At 44.0% G+C, this 23,773-nt stretch overlaps 1 protein-coding gene across 1 annotated transcript in view; it reads right to left on the reverse strand.

The window, feature by feature from the left end:
* Positions 1-203: 203 nt before the first annotated feature.
* The window catches only part of LOC143275767 (sulfhydryl oxidase 2-like), a 27,417-nt gene continuing 3,847 nt past the window's right edge, over positions 204-23,773 (reverse strand). Inside the window, exons 3-11 of the mRNA XM_076580047.1 lie at positions 23,451-23,605; positions 19,409-19,499; positions 17,220-17,371; positions 15,940-16,140; positions 11,752-11,875; positions 9,844-9,957; positions 5,821-5,956; positions 2,915-3,237; positions 204-218 (exon numbers count right to left, since the gene is read on the reverse strand). Of these exons, the coding sequence (XP_076436162.1) occupies positions 204-218; positions 2,915-3,237; positions 5,821-5,956; positions 9,844-9,957; positions 11,752-11,875; positions 15,940-16,140; positions 17,220-17,371; positions 19,409-19,499; positions 23,451-23,605 (1,311 nt within the window). The remainder of the gene's footprint in view (positions 219-2,914; positions 3,238-5,820; positions 5,957-9,843; positions 9,958-11,751; positions 11,876-15,939; positions 16,141-17,219; positions 17,372-19,408; positions 19,500-23,450; positions 23,606-23,773) is intronic.

Genomic DNA, 23,773 nt, shown 5'->3' on the forward strand with positions numbered 1-23,773 from the left:
GTGTGTGTGTGTGTGGTGAGACCAGAGAGTGTGTATGTGTGTGGTGAGGGAGAGAGAGAGAATTTTGTGAGAGAGAACGAGAGAGAGAATTTGTGTGTGTGAGAGAGAGAGAGACCTCAGAACTCAAAAATGTTTTAATGTACATCGGCCTTGGGTCACAATACAAAGTAGTATTTGGGTCAGGAAGGGGACAAAACAAAGGTTCATTCAGGTACATCCTGCATGCAGAGAAATTGTTGACGTTCAAAAGCACACTTAAATTTAAATACCTCTGCATACACAAGCATACACACACACACACACACACACACACACACACACACACACACACACATACACACACACACACACACACACATACACACACACACACACACACACACATACACACACACACACACACACACACACACACACACACACACATACACACACACACACACACACACACACACAGAGAAGTGTAAAGCCATGAGATGAACCAAATTTGTCAAAGGGCAAATACAAACAGTACAATGGTAAATGTGTGTATCATGAATACAACTTTGTTATCATGAGCAGAATATCAAACTACGATCACAGTGAAGTGAAAAATCATTATACCCGGTAATATGATAACATTATTTTCTGGCATCCTAGATTATAATTTTTCTCTTATTCATTGCATGAAAAACATATCTTGACACATTAAACAAGTGGGTATTGTTTGTGGCTTTGAGTAGCTCAGACAATGCTACATAGACAGAATCATTCAAAAATTTAATTCTTAAGTCTCTGAACATGAAACATAAAAATAAGAAATGGAATTCATCTTCAACTTGTTTTACAAAATTGACATCATTTGTCTTGGCCGCATTCACTGTAACGAAACACAATGTTATTTAGCGGCAGGACATTGAATCTGAATTGTGAAATGGCAACTCTAAAACAGTATCAATAGATGTATTTTTCTTTTTCGAAAATAGTTTTGAAAGACCTATAACTTTCATATCTGTCTCTGTCTCTGATTGTACCAGACCATTCTTGAACAAAGAAATCTACTAATCTCTGAATAACACCCCCCCCCCCACCCCCCCACCCCAAAAAAAAAGAAAAAAATTAACATCTCCAACACCCTGATGAAGCCACACAAGGCCAAAACCTGCCTCACATATTTCTCTGATCTTTGATCCCCACCATTTCTTCCCATTTTTATCCATATCAAGCAACACTTGATAGGCATTGAAAGGTAACCCTTAAGACACACACACACACACAAAAAAATACAGTTAAAAAATCATTCTGCAAAGTCTGCCAGATACTCAGTCAAGACAAAAGTTCTTGATAGTAACTGACCAGAAAGCATGTGTATCAAACTGGTCCAGAACAATGACCAGGTCACAATAATGTAGGAATTGTGCCAATATAAAAACGGAAACCTTTCATGTGCCAAGAAGCAACACGTGCTGTGAAAACAACAACCAACAGGACAAAGTGCTGTTGCTTTGTGCATTATTTTCTTCTTAACACCACAACCACCACCACCACCACCACCAGCACTGCAGATAAAACTGTTCAAAATACAAGTCGACATACAACCACATCCAGACAACTGACGACAAGGAATGTGTATAACTGCACAACCACAACCAGATCCACAGTACTGACCACAAGGAATGTATAGAAAGACAGCAGGAGATTCAAGTTATGAAAGCAAAGAAATGCCCATCAACTCGCCAAAAAGTCCAGTTTCAAAAGAAAAGGAACTATCCACAGAACATCCAAACATGACAAAAAGAAAAGGAACTATCCACAGAACGTCCAAACATGACAAAAAGAAAAGGAACTGTCCTTCAGAACATCCAAACATGACAAAAAGAAAAGGAACTATCCACAGAACATCCAAACATGACAAAAAGAAAAGGAACTATCCACAGAACATCCAAACATGACAAAAAGAAAAGGAACTATCCACAGAACATCCAAACATGACAAAAGAAAAGGAACTATCCACAGAACATCCAAACATGACAAAAAGAAAAGGAACTATCCACAGAACATCCAAACATGACAAAAAGAAAAGGAACTGTCCTTCAGAACATCCAAACATGACAAAAAGAAAAGGAACTGTCCTTCAGAACATCCAAACATGACAAAAAGAAAAGGAACTATCCACAGAACATCCAAACATGACAAAAAGAAAAGGAACTATCCACAGAACATCCAAACATGACAAAAAGAAAAGGAACTATCCACAGAACATCCAAACATGACAAAAAGAAAAGGAACTATCCACAGAACATCCAAACATGACAAAAAGAAAAGGAACTGTCCTCAGAACATCCAAACATGACAAAAAGAAGTGGAAAAAAAGTGAAAGAAAGGCAGAGCAGGAAGACAGTGATGTAAACATGGACGGTGATGACAGACTTAATGAACCATGACACCTGATGTGATGAGTGACGTGTGTCATCCACAGTGAGGTTTGGAGTCATGACACCTGACGCGATGAGTGACGTGTGTCATCCACAGTGAGGTTTGGAGCCATGACACCTGACGTGATGAGTGACGTGTGTCATCCACAGTGAGGTTTGGAGCCATGACACCTGGACCTTCTGTGCACGGCCAGGTGACAGTACAGCCCCACCACCATCACCACACACCCCACATACACACCCCCGTACCCCCACCACCACCCACCACCGTCATCCTCCCCAACCTGGACAACCCCCTCCACAGCCGCCATGGGGTGGGGGTGGGGGTGGGGGACCAGTTTCTTCACCCCCCTCCTCCTCCCCACACCCCCCTGACTGCTCTCCCCGGCGTGGTGGTGCAGGGTGTGTGGAGGTGTGGCCCACCTCTGTCCCTCCTCCCCCCGGCCCCCTGGCCCCAAGGCCTGGCCCCACACCAGCCCCCCCTCCCCGTACACACTGACCATGAATCGCAGGACGGCGGCCGTGTTCCACCAGGGGACGGTGCCGTCGTCAGACAGGGTGTCCGGGCGACACGCCGGGCAGGACTCCGCCGAGGGGAACTGCGTCTTGGGGTGCCGCGGGTCCTCGCTCTCGGCCCCACGAAGGCGTCGGTTCACCTTGTTGTGGGCCATCCACAGCCACAACACCCCGTCGGCCGGGGTTCGAATCTTGGCCTGCAGGTTGGTGGCCATGGCCAGGAAGGTGTGTGTACAGTGGTGACAGGCAGAGAAGTGATCCAGGTAAGTGCACAGGGTCTGCACCACTTCCGCCCCATGGCCTGCTGCTGCACACATACAGTGATATACACCACTCTGTATACTGTGCTATGCTGTGCTGTGCTGTTGTGTTGTGCTATGCCGTTGTGTTGTGCTGTGCTGTGTTGTGCTATGCTGTTGTGTTGTGCTGTGTTGTTGTATTGTGCTGTTGTGTTGTGCTATGCTGTTGTGTTGTGCTGTGTTGTTGTATTGTGCCGTTGTGCTGTGCTGTGCTGTCGTGTTGTGCTGTTGCGTTGCTGTTGTGTTGTGCTGTTGTGTTGTGTTGTGCTGTGCTGTGCTGTCGTGTTGGGCTGTTGCATTGCTGTTGTGTTGTGCTGTTGTATTGTGCCGTTGTGCTGTGCTGTGCTGTCGTGTTGTGCTGTTGCGTTGCTGTTGTGTTGTGCTGTTGTGTTGTGTTGTGCTGTGCTGTGCAGTGTTGCTGTATTGTGCTGCTGTGTTGTACTGTTGTCTTGTGCTGTTGTGTTGTCTTGTGATGTTGTGTTGTGCTGTGCTGTTGTGTTGTGCTGTTGTGTTGTCTTGTGATGTTCTGTTGTGTTGTCTTGTGCAGTCGTGTTGTGCTGTGCTGTGGTGCTGTTGTATTGTGCTGTGCTGTTGTGTTGTGCTGTTGTATTGTGCTGTGCTGTTCTCTGTTGTATTGTGTTGTGCTGTTGTATTGTGCTGTGCTGTTCTGCTGTTGTGTTGTGCTGTGCTGTTCTGCTGTTGTGTTGTGCTGTGCTGTTGTACTGTGTTGTGTTGTTGTATTGTGCTGTGCTGTTCTGTTGTGCTGTGTTGTGGTGTTGTGCTGTGGTGTTGTATTGTGCTGTGGTGTTGTATTGTGTTGTGTTGTGCTGTGGTGTTGTATTGTGCTGTGCTGTTCTGTTGTGCTGTGCTGTGCTGTGCTGTTCTGTTGTGCTGTGCTGTGCTGTGCTGTGCTGTGGTGTGGTGTTGTGCTGTGCTGTGGAGTTGTACTGTGCTGTGCTGTGCTGTGGTGTTGTGCTGTGCTGTGGTGTGCGGTGCTGTGCTGTGCGGTGCTGTGCTGTGCTGTGGTGTTGTGCTGTGCTGTGCTATGCTGTGGTGTTGTGCTGTGCTGTTCTGTTGTGCTGTGCTGTGCTGTGCTGTTCTGTTGTGCTGTGCTGTGCTGTGTTGTCACACTGTACTTTGTCACCATAGATTTCTCTGTGTGAAATTTGCATGGGCTGCTCGCCAACCCCTTCACTCTATCCCCCTGAGACAGTGAATGGACTGACCCTGTGAATGTCCCCTCCCTGTGACAGTGAATGGACTGACCCTGTGCATGTCCCCCCTGTGACAGTGAATGGACTGACCTATGTCCTCCCCTGTGACAGCAAATGGACTGACCCTGTGCATGCCCCCCCTAACCCCCATGTGACAGTGAATGGACTGACCCTGTGTATGTCCCCCCTGTGACAGTGAATGGACTGACCCTGTGTATGTCCCCCCTGTGACAGTGAATGGATTGACCCTGTGTATGTCCCTCTGTGACAGAGAATGGACTGACCCTGTGTATGTCCCCCTGTGACAGTGAATGGACTGACCCTGTGCATGCCCCCCTGTGACAGTGAATGGACTGACCCTGTGTATGTCCCCCCTGTGACAGTGAATGGACTGACCCTGTGTATGTCACCCCTGTGACAGTGAATGGGCTGACCCTGTGTATGTCCCCCCTGTGACAGTGAATGGGCTGACCATGTGCATGTCCCCCCCGTGACAGTTAATGGACTGACCGTGAGCATGTCCCCCCCTGTGACAGTTAATGGACTGACCGTGTGCATGTCCCCTCCTGTGACAATGAATGGACTGACCCTGTGCATGTTGCCCCCTGTGCCAGTGAATGGACTGACCCTGCCCCCCCCCCCCCTTTGCCCCCCTGCGGCAGTAAATGAACCCTGTGCATGTCCCAGACCCTGTCCCCAAGGCAGCAAATGGACTGACCCCGTGCATGTCCCACCCCCTATCCCCAGGCAGCAAATGGACTGACCCCGTGCATGTCCCACCCCCTATCCCCAGGCAGCAAATGGACTGACCCTGTGCATGTCCCACTCTCCATCCCAAGGCAGAAAATGGACTGACCCTGTGCATGTCCCACCCCCGTCCCCAGGCAGCAAATGGACTGACCCTGTGCAATTTCCCACCCCCTCTCCCCAAGGCAGCAAATGGACTGACCCTGTGCATGTCCCACCCCCTCTCCCCAGGCAGCAAATGGACTGACCCTGTGCATGTCCCACCCTCCATCCCCAGGCAGAAAATGGACTGACCCTGTGCATGTCCCACCCCCTATCCCCAGGCAGAAAATGGACTGACCCTGTGCATGTCCCACCCCCTATCCCCAGGCAGCAAATGGACTGACCCTGTGCATGTCCCACCCCCTATCCCCGTCAGCAAATGGACTGACCCTGTGCATGTCCCACCCCCTATCCCCAGGCAGCAAATGGACTGACCCTGTGCATGTCCCACCCTCCATCCCCAGGCAGCAAATGGACTGACCCTGTGCATGTCCCCCCCCATCCCCCCCCATCCCCAGGCAGCAAATGGACTGACTCTGTGCATGTCCCCACCCACCCCCACCCCTCTGTGGCATTAAATGGACTGACCCTGTGCATGCTGATAGGCCGAAACACTGAGGACATGGAAGAGAGTCCACATTCCACACGGGTAACCACGGTAACCTGGCCTGCTGCCTTGACATCTGACCCAGTGAAGGTCAGTGGGAAGGAAGGCATCTTGGTCCTGATGACATCACATTGTTGTACACACATGTATGCATACACTGTTGTACAATTATGCATGGATACATTATTGTACACACACGCATGGATACATTGTTGTACACACACACACACACACACACATGGATACATTGTTGTACTCACATACACTGCTGTTCACACATACATGGATACATTGTTGTACTCACATACATACATTGTTGTACACATGTACATGTATACATTGTTGTACACACATACATACATTGTTGTACACACATATATGTATACATTGTTGTACACACATACATACATTGTTGTACACATATACATGGATACATTGTTGTACACACATACATGTATACATTGTTGTACTCACATACATACATTGTTGTTCACACATACATGGATACATTGTTGTACACACATACATACAATGTTGTTCACACATACATGTATACATTGTTGTACACAGATACATATATACATTGTTGTACTCACATACATACATTGTTGTTCACACATACATGTATACATTTTTGTACACACATGTATACATTGTTGTACACATATACAAAGTTGTACACATTTACACACATTATTCTACTAATGAGTTAACAAATAAACCAAGATATAAACTAATAATCTTACATATGAACCAACTAACGAACTAACATATGAACCAACTAATGAACCAACATATAAACCAACTAACTAAACTAACATATGAACTAATAACAACTGAATGAATATTATATCAACCAACAATCTAATAAACCGACTAGCAAAATAATGAATTAACCTATGCAGCAAGATCTAACAAATGAAATATCATAGGAACTAATGATATAACACATTAACCAGCAAATGACCTAAAATTTGGACTAACCAATAATCTCACTAATAAACTAATAAACTGATGATCTACCACAAGAACATATGAACCAACAAAGGATCTGGAAAGTAAACAAATGATTCAACAAAAGAACTAATAAACAATGTAAGAAAATAATAATAATAATAATAATAATAATGGATACTTATATAGCACACTATCCAGAAATCTGCTCTAGGTGCTTTACAAAAACGCTTTGTTAACATAAAACATTACATCTATGTTACATACACACACTAAAATGTGACTACACACACACACACACACACACACACGAAATGTTCTAACAAACATAAGAACTCACAAACAAATGAATGAAAGAAACAAAAAAATCAACAAATAAATGACATAAAAAAGAAAGAAAGAATGATCTTTTCTTCTCCTTGTCCCTCAGCTGTGTGAAGTCACCGGGGTGCCTCACAGAACTGTTCACACAAGTCTGTCAGTTAGTGTGTCAAAGCCTGGGTCTCTCTGTAAATGGCTTCACTGTCCATTCTGCAATGTTGTTTTCTGTCTTCCCCTCTGTCTCCCTCCCTCTTCTTCTTCTTCTTCTTCTGCGTTCGTGGGCTGCAACTCCAACGTTCACTCGTATGCACACGAGTGGGCTTTTACGTGTATGACCGTTTTTACCCCGCCATGTAGGCAGCCATACTCCGTTTTCGGGGGTGTGCATGTTGGGTATGTTCTTGTTTCCATAGCCCACCGAACGCTGACATGGATTACAGGATCTTTAACGTGCGTATTTGATCTTCTGCTTGCGTATACACACGAAGGGGGTTCAGGCACTAGCAGTTCTGCACATATGTCGACCTGGGAGATCGTAAAAATCTCCACCCTTTACCCACCAGACGCCGTCACCGTGATTCGAACCCAGGACCCTCAGACTGACAGTCCAACGCTTTAACCACTCGGCTATTGCACCCATCAGTTAGTGTGTCAAAGCCTGGGTCTCTCTGTAAATGGCTTCACTGTCCATTCTGCAATGTTGTTTTCTGTCTTCCCCTCTGTCTCCCTCCCTCAACAGTTACCAGGAGGATTGTTTCAGCAAGGCCACTGGATCTTGTTTCATGGCTATACCAGTGTAGCTTTCTCTTCTTAACCCCTTGAGCCCTGACCACCGCTTTACCGGTGGTAGAGAAAAATGACATAATGCCTAGCCACCAGTTGAGTGGCGCGTAAACACTTGTGTCGTGTTTTGCTATTGGTTGACTTATATTGAAGAGCCAATCAGAAAAACCGTAATATTCTGACATCAGCGAACGTAGTACCAACAAGGCCGCGCCTTTTCACTGTGTTTTGTGCATGTGCTTTGGATAAAAAAGATAGATTTCAATATAAGTCAACCAATAGCAAAACACGACACAAGTGTTTACTGGCATTATGTCATTTTTCTCTACCACCGGTAAAGCGGTGGTCAGGGCACTCTTTTTATATCTGCCGTGACACATTAAATACCAATTATTTGCAAATTTTGGCTCAGGAGCTCAGGCAGAAGGGTTAAAATTGCTCAGGAACTCAGGGCTCAAAGGGTTAACTGGTGTCAGCAGATCTTCAAAAGGGCCAAAGTGCTGCCTGATTGTACGGCACACTTGTTCACTGGTGACGTCATCAGTGTGTCTGATGTTTAGCATCTTGCGTTAACACCTCATTTCTGTGGCTTGAATTCTTCTTACCAAACCCACCATGAGTGTCAATTTGTATTTGTATTTCTTTTTATCACAACAGATTTCTATGTGTACACTACAGCGCCACCCATTTTTTTTTGTATTTTTTCCTGCGTGCAGTTTTATTTGTTTTTCCTATCACAGTGGATTTTTCTACAGAATTTTGCCAGGAACAACCCTTTTGTTGCCGTGGGTTCTTTTACGTGCGCTAAGTGCATGCTGCACACAGGACCTCGGTTTATCGTCTCATCCGAATGACTAGCGTCCAGACCACCACTCAAGGTCTAGTGGAGGGGGAGAAAATATCGGCGGCTGAGCCGTGATTCAAACCAGCGTGCTCAGATTCTCTCGCTTCCTAGACGGACGCGTTACCTCTAGGCCATCACTCCACATATCTGGAAGACGGAATGTGCCAAAGCATGCATGCAGCAGTCTGCTCCTGTGTTTCATAGAAATGCTGCTGTCCTTCCATCTAGGTTTCAGTCTGGACAGTGCTGACCTCTTTGCTTCCCTTGAGAAAATTTCTGCTTTGGATCCGTTCTTGCTGATGCTGGATCCCACATAAGAGAACTGTTGAACAGTTCCAAATTCCTGTCCAACACATGTATAGTACCAGGGTTCCCAGGTGGTGGGCATGAAGCCAAAAAAGGACCTTTAAAGGACTTTATAAGGACCTCAAATCAGTTTAAAAGGACCTTTGCCGACATGACTTTACAGTACACCCCAATCTATTTGACATGCAGAACAGCAGACACTTACCTCTCATAAACGGAAGAACAGCTAATCCCATTTGACTGTCGTATTTAGTCTTTGCAATTCATGTCACTGTAGGCTAGGCCTAAGCAAAGCAGCAGCAGCAGGCGTGACTCACAGCCACTGTACCACGCTTCGCGTCTGCCACCGAGCAGAAAGCGCACTACTGTTAGGGCCTAGGCCTATAGGCTGTATCCTCCTACAGTAAGTACTGAGTTTCAGACGATCGCGTCGGCATCTTTCAACGCGCTTTGCAACTTGCGGTTTTGGTGTCGAAGGTGTTTCAGTTTCGTTCTCAAGTCTCTTTCTCTTCATAAAACAGGACTTAACAGTACCTTTCAAAAATTAAAAGGACCTCCTGATGAGTTAAAAGGACCAACTTGCTGAATCAAAGCACTTAAAAGGCCTTTTGACCAAAATCCAATTCCTAAGGACTTAAAAGGACTTGAAAGGACCCTACGAACCTTGTATACACTTAAAAGAACTGACACACGAAAAACAACACAACAAAGGAACCAACAAACGAACTTAGATAACAATGAATAAAGAGCTGAGAAATACTCCCAGCGACAAAGTCAGGGACCAGAGTGCAGTGACCTGCAGGGAGTTGAAGGCGGACAGCCAGGCGTCTCCAGTCAGGTAGTCCACACTGCCCAGGTAGACATCCGCCTTGACCAACAGTCGCTTCACTGGACCTCGGCCTGGGTAGTACTGCACACAGCACACACCACTGCTGACACACACACCACTGCTGACTTCATCATGGTAATACTGCACACAGCACACACCACTGCTGACTTCATCATGGTAATCCTACACACAGCACACACCACTGCTGACACACACACCACTGCTGACTTCATGGTAATCCTACACACAGCACACACCACTGCTGACTTCATCATGGTAATACTACACACACCACTGCTGACTTCATCATGGTAATACTACACATACCACTGCTGACTTCATCATGGTAATACTACACACACCACTTCTGACTACATCCTGGTAATACTACACACACCACTACTGACTTCATCACGGTAATACTACACATACCACTGCTGACTTCATCAGGGTAATACTACACACACACCACTGTTGACTTCATAATGGTAATACTACACATACCACTGCTGACTTCATCATGGTAATACTACACATACCACTATTGACATCATCATGGTAATACTACACATACCACTGCTGACTTCATCATGGTAATACTACACACACACCACTGCTGACTTCATCATGGTAATACTACACAGACCACTGCTGACTTCATCATGGTAATACTACACACACACCACTGCTGACTTCATCATGGTAATACTACACACACCACTGTTGACTTCATCATTGTAATACTACACACACCACTGCTGACTTCATCATGGTAATACTACACACACCACTGCTGACTTCATCATGGTAATACTACACACACCACTGTTGACTTCATCATGGTAATACTACACACACCACTGTTGACTTCATAATGGTAATACTACACATACCACTGTTGACTTCATCATGGTAATACTACACACACCACTGCTGACTTCATCATGGTAATACTACACACACACCACTGCTGACTTCATCATGGTAATACTACACAAACCACTGCTGACTTCATCATGGTAATACTACACACACCACTGTTGACTTCATCATGGTAATACTACACACACACCACTGCTGACTTCATCAAAGTAATACTACACACACCACACATCACTGCTGACTTCATCATGGTAATACTACGCATACCACTGCTGACTTCATCATGGTAATACTACGCATACCACTGCTAACTTCATCATGGTAATACTACACATACCATTGCTGATTTCATCATGGTAATACTACACATACCACTGCTGACTTCATCATGGTAATACTACGCATACCACTGCTAACTTCATCATGGTAATACTACACACACCACTTCTGACTACATCCTGGTAATACTTCACACACCACTGCTGGCTTCATCATGGTAATACTACACATACCACTGTTGACTTCATCATGGTAATACTACACATACCACTGCTGACTTCATCATGGTAATACTACACATACCACTGCTGACTTCATCATGGTAATACTACACACCACTGCAGACTGCATCATGGTAATACTTCACACACCACTCACCACTGCTGACTACATCCTGGTAATACTTCACACACCACACACCACTGCTGACTACATCCTGGTAATACTACACACACCACACACCACTGCTTACTACAACATGATACAACTGACAGACGTACCAATGGTTCCACAGAAGAAATATTAAACTGACACACACACGCACACATGCATGCACAAACCTCCACACACCTTGGCTAAAAGTGACACAAACTGTTTCAGACACACCTTGGCTAAAAGTGTCACAAACTGTTTTACACACACCTTGGCTAAAAGCAACACAAACTGTTTCACACACAACTTGGCTAAAAGCGACACACACTGTGTAACACACACCTTGGCTAAAAGCGACACAAACTGTTTCAGAGCGTCCAGTCGTTCCCCGTGCAGGTTGTGATGTGCAGTCACCTCCTGTCTCAAGGCGTACGTCAGTGTGGACTCTAGGTCCTGCATGTAGACACTGCACAGCATACATACAACATCATACAACACTGTACAACGTACAACATCATACAACATCATGCACATCATGAACACTGTACAGCACAGAACACTGCACAGCACAGAACACTGCACAATATACAACATCACAGAACACTGCACAGCACAGAACACTGCACAGCATACATACAACATCATACAACACTCTACAACATGCAACATCATAGAACACTGCACATCATGAACACTGTACATCAGAGAACACTGTACAGCACAGAACACTGCACAATATACAACATCACAGAACACTGCACAGCACAGAACACTGCACATCACAGAACACTGCACAATATACAACATCAGAGAACACTGCACAGCACAGAACACTGTACATCACAGAACACTGCACAGCACAGAACACTGCACAATATACAACATCACAGAACACTGCACAGCACAGAACACTGCACATCACAGAACACTGCACAATATACAACATCACAGAACACTGCACAATATACAACATCACAGAACACTGTACACCACAGAACACTGCACAATATACAACATCACAGAACACTGCACAGCACAGAACACTGCACAATATACAACATCAGAGAACACTGTACAGCACAGAACACTGTACATCACAGAACACTGCACAATATACAACATCACAGAACACTGCACAGCACAGAACACTGCACATCACAGAACACTGCACAATATACAACATCAGAGAACACTGCACAGCACAGAACACTGTACATCACAGAACACTGCACAATATACAACATCTGATAACACTGCACAGCACAGAACACTGTACATCACAGAACACTGCACAATATACAACATCAGAGAACACTGCACAGCACAGAACACTGTACATCACAGAACACTGCACAATATACAACATCTGATAACACTGCAGAGCACAGAACACTGCACAATATACAACATCAGAGAACACTGTACATCACAGTGTGGACTCTATATATATACTCCATGTAGATACTGCCCATCATACAACAACAGGAGGAGTTTTATATGGCGCAAGTGGCTGAGGAGGCCTGCCAGACGGTCCCAGCAATCTGGCGTCAGAGAGACTATCATGGACCGCGTGTCGAATCTCATCCCTATGAAGTTGAAGGACTGACTTGGGGACAGATCGCATTTCTCCTGGGTCGTGAGGAAGGCCAGTTGGGAGCAAAGGTCTAGAAGTCTGGCCGTATGACTCTGGCACAGGGCCTGCAACTGGGCCAGGATAAGCCAGTCGTCCAGGTACACACACAGACAAATGGATTCCGACCGGACGATGGACACCAATTCCCGCACCACCTTGGTAAACAGGAAAGGGGCAAGGGACGGACCAAATGGGAGGGCCGAGAACTGGAACACCTTGTCCCTCCACACGAACCTCAGGTACTGACGGGATGCCGGATGGATGAGGATATGAAAATAAGCATCTTTCAGATCGATAGAGGTAACCCAATCGCCCTGTTGAATGGTCACCCAAATCTGTGCCTGTGTGTCCATCTTGAATTTGATTTTGGAGAGGAATTTGTTGAGGGGGGACAAGTCCAAGACTGGTCTCCACCCTCCCGAGACCTTTGGCATCACTAACAACCGGCCGTAAAAACCGGGGCCAATGTACACAACCAACACACAGGCTGTGAGACAGACAGTGTCTGACCCATGTACACAGCCAACACACAGGCTGTGAGACAGACAGTGTCTGACCCATGTACACAGCCAACATACAGGCTGTGAGACAGACAGTGTCTGACCCATGTACACAGCCAACATACAGGCTGTGAGACAGACAGTGTCTGACCCATGTACACAGCCAACATACAGGATGTGAGACAGACAGTGTCTGACCCATGTACACAGCCAACATACAGGCTGTGAGACAGACAGTGTCTGACCCATGTACACAGCCAACATACAGGCTGTGAGACAGACAGTGTCTGACCCATGTACACAGCCAACATACAGGATGTGAGACAGACAGTGTCTGACCCATGTACACAGCCAACATACAGGCTGTGAGACAGACAGTGTCTGACCCATGTACACAGCCAACATACAGGCTGTGAGACAGACAGTGTCTGACCCATGTACACAGCCAACACACAGGCTGTGAGACAGACAGTGTCTGACCCATGTACACAGCCAACACACAGGCTGTGAGACAGACAGTGTCTGACCCATGTACACAGCCAACATACAGGCTGTGAGACAGACAGTGCCTGACCCATGTACATAGCAAACACAAAGGCTGTGAGACAGACAGTGTCTGACCCATGTACACAGCCAACACACAGGCTGTGAGACAGTGTCTGACCCATGTACACAGCCAACATACAGGCTGGTAAGACAGACAGTGTCTGACCCATGTACACAGCCAACACACAGGATGTGAGACAGACAGTGTCTGACCCATGTACACAACCAACACACAGGATGTGAGACAGACAGTGTCTGACCCATGTACACAGCCAACATACAGGATGTGAGACAGACAGTGTCTGACCCATTTACACAACCAACACACAGGCTGTGAGACAGAGTGACCCATGTACACAGCCAACATACAGGCTGTGAGACAGTGTCTGACCCATGTACACAGCCAACACAGGCTGTGAGACAGACAGTGTCTGACCCATGTACACAACCAACACACAGGCTGTGAGACAGACAGTGTTTGACCCATGTACACAACCAACACACAGGCTGTGAGACAGACAGTGTCTGACCCATGTACACAACCAACACACAGGCTGTGAGACAGAGTGACCCATGTACACAGCCAACATACAGGCTGTGAGACAGTGTCTGACCCATGTACACAGCCAACACAGGCTGTGAGACAGACAGTGTCTGACCCATGTACACAGCCAACACACAGGCTGTGAGACAGTGTCTGACCCATGTACACAGCCAACATACAGGCTGTGAGACAGACAGTGTCTGACCCATGTACACAGCCAACATACAGGCTGTGAGACAGACAGTGTCTGACCCATGTACACAACCAACACACAGGCTGTGAGACAGACAGTGTCTGACCCATGTACACAGCCAACATACAGGCTGGTAGACAGTGTCTGACCCATGTACACAGCCAACATACAGGCTGTGAGACAGTGTCTGACCCATGTACACAACCAACACACAGGCTGTGAGACAGTGTCTGACCCATGTACACAGCCAACATACAGGCTGTTAGACAGACAGTGTCTGACCCATGTACACAGCTAACATACAGGCTGTGAGACAGACAGTGTCTGACCCATGTACACAGCCAACACACAGGCTGTGAGACAGACAGTGTCTGACCCATGTACACAGCCAACATACAGGCTGTGAGACAGACAGTGTCTGACCCATGTACACAGCCAACACACAGGCTGTTAGACAGACAGTGTCTGACCCATGTACACAACCAACATACAGGATGTAAGACAGACAGTGTCTGACCCATGTACACAGCCAACACACAGGCTGTGAGACAGACAGTGTCTGACCCATGTACACAGCCAACATACAGGCTGTGAGACAGACAGTGTCTGACCCATGTACACAACCAACATACAGGCTGTGAGACAGACAGTGTCTGACCCATGTACACAACCAACACACAGGCTGTGAGACAGACAGTGTCTGACCCATGTACACAGCCAACATACAGGCTGTGAGACAGACAGTGTCTGACCCATGTACACAACCAACACACAGGCTGTGAGACAGACAGTGTCTGACCCATGTACACAACCAACATACAGGCTGTGAGACAGACAGTGTCTGACCCATGTACACAGCCAACACACAGGCTGTGAGACAGACAGTGTCTGACCCATGTACACAGCCAGCAAGCCTCCCATGCCAAAATGAAATACAATGAACAAACAAAACAAAAAAATTTTAAAAAATACATCAAACTACAATAAAAGCAAAGAAATATACATTGAAGCCAATCATTTATTCTTAAAAATTAAATCAAATCAATGTTGTTGTTTTTAATCAAGCAAATCAACACTGAAATAAATCAATACAAAATTCCAAGGCAGTCCAGACCTGTGTGTGTGTCCCTGTTGGCTGCCTCTGTCTGTGCTGTTCAGCGAATCTATGTGACCTTCACCTCTGACCTCACCCCTTGCCTCCAGCTTCCCCTGACCTTGACCCTTGAGGTGACGACCTTCACTGTCAAGGTGACCGGACAAGGACAGCAGGAGGTCCACAAAGCGGCGACGATCGGAGCCAGGGTCACCTGTACCACTGTGGTGCCAACACAACACAGCCTTCTGTCAGTGCAGCTGCACAACACCCTGTCAGGTTATTCAGTTACAGTCCATGTGTCTCCAGTTGTTCAAAGTACACATGTACAGATGTATCAGTGCAGGTGCACCTGTCAGGTTATTCAGTTACAGTCCATGTGTCTCCAGCTGTTCAAAGTACACATTACAGATGTATCAGTGCAGGTGCACCTGTCATGTTACCCAGGTGCTGCCTGTGTGTCTCCAGCTGTTTAAAGTACACATGTACAGATGTATCAGTACAGGTGTATTACCCAGCTGCTGCCTGTGTGTCTCCAGCTGTTCAAAGTACACATGTACAGATGTTTTAGTTTTAACATGACAGCTGATGAACCAATTTATCATTTGTGTCAAATAACTTATTCATAAACAGTAAGTAAAGAAATAAGTCAAATAAATACCAATATAGTAAAATAATGCCACTATCAATATTAAAATGAAAGTTCGTGTGTATAGCTGTATCAGTACAGCATTCAGCCTGTGCCTCCAGCTGTTCAAAGTACACATGTACAGATGTATCAGTGCAGGTACAGCAATCATGTTGTTCAAGACCAGTGCGTCTCAAACTCACACAGACCTGATGAGGTGATGAAGTGAAGAGTGGTGGCTCAGCCTGTACACACACACACACACACACACACACACACACACACACACACACACACACACACACACACACACACACACACACACACACACACCTGATGAGGTGATGAAGTGAAGAGTGGTGGCTCAGCCTGTACACACACACACACACACACACACACACACACACACACACTCACACACACACACACACACACACACAAACCTGATGAGGTGATGAAGTGAAGAGTGGTGGCTCAGCCTGTAGACAAACACACACACACACACACACACACACACACACACACACAGAGACCTGATGAGGTGATGGAGTGAAGAGTGGTGGCTCAGCCTGTAGACACACACACACACACACACACACAGACCTGATGAGGTGATGAAGTGAAAAGTGGTGGCTCAGCCTGTACACACACACACACACACACACACACAGACCTGATGAGGTGATGGAGTGAAGAGTGGTGGCTCAGCCTGTAGACAGAGGGGAAGTGCAGCACCCCCACCCTCCTCAACACCTCCCCGGTCACCTCCCCCTTCTCCATCCTCCCCACTAGCAGGTCTGGGTAGTCCACCAAGTCCAGCATCACCTGTCACACCACATCATGTCATGTCAAGTCATGTCATGTTATGTCATATCATGTCACACCATACATAACATCATGTTATATCATGTCAAACCATACGTCATTATGTCATGTCATATGTCACATCACATCATGTCACACCACATATCATGTCATGTCCTGTCACATGATGACATGACATATCATGTCACGCCGTGTGATGCCACAACATGTCATGTCACATCATGCCATGTCACATCGCATCATGTCACACCACATATCATGTCATGTCATGTCACATGATGACATATCATGTTACATCATGTCACACAGTGTGGTGCCACGTCATGCCATGTCGCATCACTTCATGTCACATCACATCGTGTCACATCACTCAACGTCACATTATACCATGTCATGCCACATCACTTCATGTCATATCATGATCGTGCCATGTCACATCACTTCATGTCACACCATGCCATGCCACATCACTTCATGTCACATCATCCTATGCCGCATCACCTCATGCCACATAACTTCATGTCACGTCACATGTCACATCATGCCACACCACATCACTTCATGTCACATCATGTCACGTCACATAACACCATGTCACATCACTTCATGTCACACCACGCCACGTCACATCACATCACGTTACATGACACCATGGTCAAATCATGCCATGTCAAATCACATCACCTGTGTCACACCACATCACATGCTGTCATGTCATATCACGTCACATCATGACACACCACATCATGTCATGTCACATCACATCATGTCATATGTCAAATCATGAACTGAACTCAGCTTCCGAATATGTGTGTGTGTGTGTGTGTGTGTGTGCGCGCGCACAACTCAATGTTCCCTGCCAAAATTGAAATAAACGACAATCATGTGCTGAGTTCATGTTCCAAATTTCTCTCCCTCTGTTCTTTCTTAAACAACTTTTCACAAAGTTTGAGGGACATTTGATGTGTCATGTGTCATGGTGTGTGTGTGTTTGTGAGAAGAAGATGGGAGTGTCACAGGTGGGGATGGTACTTAAGAGGGGGATATGCAGAGAAATGATAAACGAAAACAGAAGAGTCAACGATTTGTAAATATCTGTGAAACAGCAATTAACAACTAAAATAAAAACAGAATTAAATGTTGGAGGGTCGCATCATAGAAACACTCCTATTGGACTATTGGCTCTCCGTCTGTGTATGTGTATGTGTGTATTGACCAAAATACAATGATCACCGCTCTTATCGGAATAAAAGAGAATCATGCTGAGTTCTTTGCTTGCTCTGTGTGTGTGTGTGTGTGTGTGTGTGTGTGTGTGTGTGTGTGTGTGTGTGTGTGTGTGTGTGTGTGTGTGTGTGTGTGTACTGACAACAATACAATGTCTCTTTCTCATGTCAAAACAAACGAGAATCATGTGCTGACTATCTACAGTCATGAATTCTGCTACGTCATCGGCTGATGTAATTTCAGCATATTTGTGTGTGTGTGTGTGTGTGTGTGTGTGTGTGTGTGCGTGCGTGCGCGCGCGCGCGCTCGCATGCATAAACGTGTGTGCGTGTGTGTGTGAATGTGTGCATGTCTCTGCGTCTGTGCGACTGTGTGAGTGTACGTTTGTGCATCTGTGTGTGAAAACGAACCAATCACTCTTTAGATACCCTTTGGTTGTTGTTTTTTTTTAAACGGATTTACACAATTCTCAGGACTGTCCCCTAGGGCTCTCAGATTTATTGATCTTCATATCACCTCATCTCTCCTGACAGGACAGAACAAGCTAACAGGGGATGGGGCAGCAAAATTGAAAGAAAGAAAGAAAGAAAAAATAATTTAAAAAAGACATAGGCAAATGGACAGACCAGGATACAAACAAGAACGAGATGATAAAAAAATAAAACTACCAAATCTACCCAATAACAACAAAAATACATAAAAAGACAGAGACAGACTGGTAGAGAAACAAGAAAAAGATTCCCCCCACCCCCACCCCAACTCCCTCCCTCAAAAAAAAACAAAAACAGCAAATGTTGTTCAGAACACACACACCTGGGTGCCCACTGTGGAATGTTCCTCTTCAAACACCAGGACCACCACTTTGTGTGCCTGCTGCACTGTGTCCCACAGCTCCTTCACTGTCCTGCACACACACACACACACACACACACACACACATGTATGTATGTATGTGTATGTATATATATATTTATCTTTCTCTCTCGTTTTTTCTCTCTCTCTTTTCTTCCTGAATTAAGTTAATGATGTAAGAATGTCACACTGCATGTTGTAATCGTGTCAGTATCATATGTAAATTTATTGCTATTTACGCTTGTATTATTTCTGTTGTTGTTGTTCTCGGTAGAAATTTTGTGTGTTTCTTGTAATTGTTTATTTCCATATTATCCTTTCCAGACCCCCACTTTCCCCATTTCTTCCTTTTTTAATTTAAAAAAAATTAATTTTCTTCTCTTTTTTTTTCAATGAGGGCAGGATGTAAAAAAGCTGTATAAGCTTATTCTTTTACCCTCAATAAAGATCATTTTGACTTGACTATTCAAGATTTCATTCTCTTTCACCTCTTTAGGGGTATGGAGGATTACCAAATAAAAAAAATGAACAAAAACAAACATAAACAACTAATAACTGAACTGTATTTACAACACTCATGTAGCAAATATAATGTCATAATAACTTAACTGTATTTACACCACTCATGTAGCAAATATAATCTCATAATAACTGAACTGTATAAATTTACAACACTCATGAAGCAAATATAATGCCACACTATGATAACTGAACTGTATTTACACACTCATATAGCAAATATAATGTCACACTGTGATAACTGAACTGTATTTACAACACTCATGTAGCAAATATAATCATAAATGTCATACTGTAATAACTGAACTGTATTTGCAACACTCATGTAGCAAATATAATGTCACAATGTGATAACTGAACTGTATTTACAACACTCATGTAGCAAATATAATGTCATATCATGTAAGTGAACTATATTTCCAACACTCATGTAGCAAATATAATGTCACACTATGACAACTGAACTGTACATATTTACAAGACTCATGTATCAAGTATAATGTTATATTATAATAACTGAACTGTATTTACAACACTCATGTAGCAAATATAATGTCATATTCTCAAAGTGCATGCATACATTATGTTCAAAGCAAACCAAAACATTAATATGTTGATAAAAATAATGACAATACCACCGCTTATATTGGTATACTCATCAAAATAGTTCTATGATGCTGGGCTTGTTGTTTTACTTGCAAAGTTATACTCTTTCTAGCAGAAATTTGCCATGTTCATGAATTCTGAAACTGAAAGCAAAAGTTTTCTTGAATGTGAAGACATCAGTCTACAGAAATGATAACATGACCTACGGTGAAGAAAGCACATGGGAATCAACTCATGATGTAAATTATCATAATGTGGATTTTTCCATGATGAAATGGAATTCGTCTCCGAAAACTGACAAATTACTTTTAATAGTTTTATGGTATAATCTTTCATCACATGGTATTGTACAATAATTTCCAGTTTCATTGGAAGTTTGTAATTGCTATAGCAAAATTTAATAAGTGCATGAACATGATATCTATTTCTCTGCTGTAAAGTCAGATTTGAAATTTCTATAAAACAAGCATCTGCGATATGCATCATGTCCATTCCTCCAGTTAATAACAAAATAATTCACTAAAGAATCTTGAATATGGCTCCATGTTGCACTGATATTGGAACAAAATTCCCTCTCCCACACACAGTCAAATCCACATCTAGCAAGAATCTCTGGATTTTACTGAGCCACACACAGTCAAATCCACCTCTAGCAAGAATCTCTTCAATGTTACTGAGCCACACCAGTCAAATCCAGTTTTTTATTATCCACATCTAACAAGAATCTCTTGAATATTACTGAGCCACACCAGTCAAATCCACATACAGCAAGAATCTCTGGAATCTTACTAAGCCACACCAGTCAAATCCACATACAGCAAGAATCTCTTGAATCTTACGAAGCCACACGAGTCAAATCCACATACAGCAAGAATCTCTTCAATGTTACTGAGCCACACACAGTGAAATCCACATCTAGCAAGAATCTCTGGAATCTTACTAAGCCACACACAGTCAAATCCACATCTAGCAAGAATCTCTGGAATCTTACTAAGCCACACACAGTCAAATCCACATCTAGCAAGAATCTCTGGAATCTTACTGAGCCATACCAGCCAAATCCACATCTAGCAAGAATCTCTGGAATCTTACTGAGCCACACCAGTCAAATCCACATCTAAACAAGAATCTCTGGAATCTTACCAAGCCACACCAGTCAAATCCACATCTAGCAAGAATCTCTGGAATCTTACTGAGCCACACACAGTCAAATCCACATCTAGCAAGAATCTCTGGAATCTTACTGAGCCACACACAGTCAAACCCACATCTAGCAAGAATCTCTGGAATCTTACTGAGCCACACCAGTTAAATCCACATCTAGCAAGGATCTCTGGAATGTTACTAAGCCACACACAGTCAAATCCACATCTAGCAAGAATCTCTGGAATCCTACTAAGCCACACCAGTCAAATCCACATCAAGCAAGAATCTCTGGAATCTTACTAAGCCACACCAGTCAAATCCACATCTAGCAAGAATCTCTGGAATCTTACTAAGCCACACCAGTCAAATCTACATCTAGCAAGAATCTCTGGAATCTTACTAAGCCATGCATCTCAGATGACACCTTCCTCATGTACATTCATCAAGGTTTGGTAAACCCTGAATAAGAATTCTGAGACTGGGGAATGCACAAGTTTTATTCAAAAACAAACCATTCCAACAAAAACTAAAAGAAATTGTGTGGGTATTTTCCTGCATTGCTAAAAACTAAGAAACATTTCAGATGAAATCGATCGAGAGTACAGTTTTCATATCCCCAAATTTTACAACCATACAGTAAACTGGTACAACTATTTTCCTGAATAAGTCAAATGTTACATGAATAGATAAATCTTTTTTCCTTGTTTGCATCAAGTGGCCTTGTCATATCCAGACTTCTTGCATTCTGCAGAGCTGCAGTTTTTGGTAAGATCAATGCCTAAATAAATACATTTAAAACTATCAACAATTTCAGGAGCTTCTCAATATATCTGAGAATTATCTGGTACAACCAAATATAATTTTTTAGTTTTTGTCAGGTTTACTGCAAGTTTCCATTTACAACAAGCATGTAATTTGTTAAAGCATTCTGCAATCCTTTATTCGTGTCTAAGATATAATTGTATCATCTGCATATGATAAAATAAAAAGTGTTATGTTACTCTAGGTATCCCTCATGTGAAAGATGAATATTCAAGGGTATACAATGGTTATCTATAGGATATTCTTCTAGATCATTTAAAAACATTGGGAACAATACATGAGACAGAATATCACCTTGTCAAACCTGAGTGAAACTTTATTAAAAAAATTCCAAAGAAGTCCCACTTTGGACAAACACATGTGATTTTATATTTCTATACATTAACATATTCATAATATTAACATATTCATAATCACTCACAATATTTCTCCATTCACGTTTTGCTTTGACAGTTTGAGCAAAAATTTAAAGCACTATACCGAGCTGAATCGAAAGTTTTTTCAATAATCAACCAAAGCACAAAACAATCTTATGTTTTGATTGAGAAATATACCCATCGGACATTTCAAAATAAAACAATTATCAGGCTTAGAGTGATGTCTCGTAAATCCAGCTTGATTTTCCAAGTATTTCATTTGTTCGGAGAAAAGTGGCCACTCTATTATTCATTTTGAAGTAAACAGCTTCCTAAGCAAGATGTCTTAATAAATGAAATAAAAGTCACCAATGTCTCTGTAGTTATCACAGTCATGTTTGTCTCCTTCTCCCTCATAAATGGGCTTTAATAAAGCCAGTCACCCATACTTCTATACACACACACACACACACACACACATGCACACACACAGACACAAACACATAAGCATACACGTGCAAACACACACCCACACCCACACCACCCTCTCTGACCTGACAGGACGGAAAGAGGGCCATGAGGGTGGTGCAGGAAACTGGGGGTTGGTGATGAAGTCCAAGATGGCTGCTTTAATGTCGCCTTTCTGTCGTGTCTTTAACGTCTGTAGATGATGGTCGGTCATGTCACCACTGAAGTTGGGAGGAATCAACTGAAAAAAACGTGTCACAAAGCCATTGCTCCTTCCAGAGTACTGAAAAGTCCTTGATGAACCAAAAAACACCAAGGCCAGCAATCTTTCTCCAGTGGTGTGGAACAGACTGTCCTCAGTCCCTCTGCATGGATTCCCCAGTCTGTCAAAACACACCTCTTCTGTTCT

This window comes from Babylonia areolata, chromosome 31 (assembly GCF_041734735.1).
Source record: "Babylonia areolata isolate BAREFJ2019XMU chromosome 31, ASM4173473v1, whole genome shotgun sequence".
Lineage (NCBI taxonomy): Eukaryota > Metazoa > Mollusca > Gastropoda > Neogastropoda > Buccinidae > Babylonia > Babylonia areolata.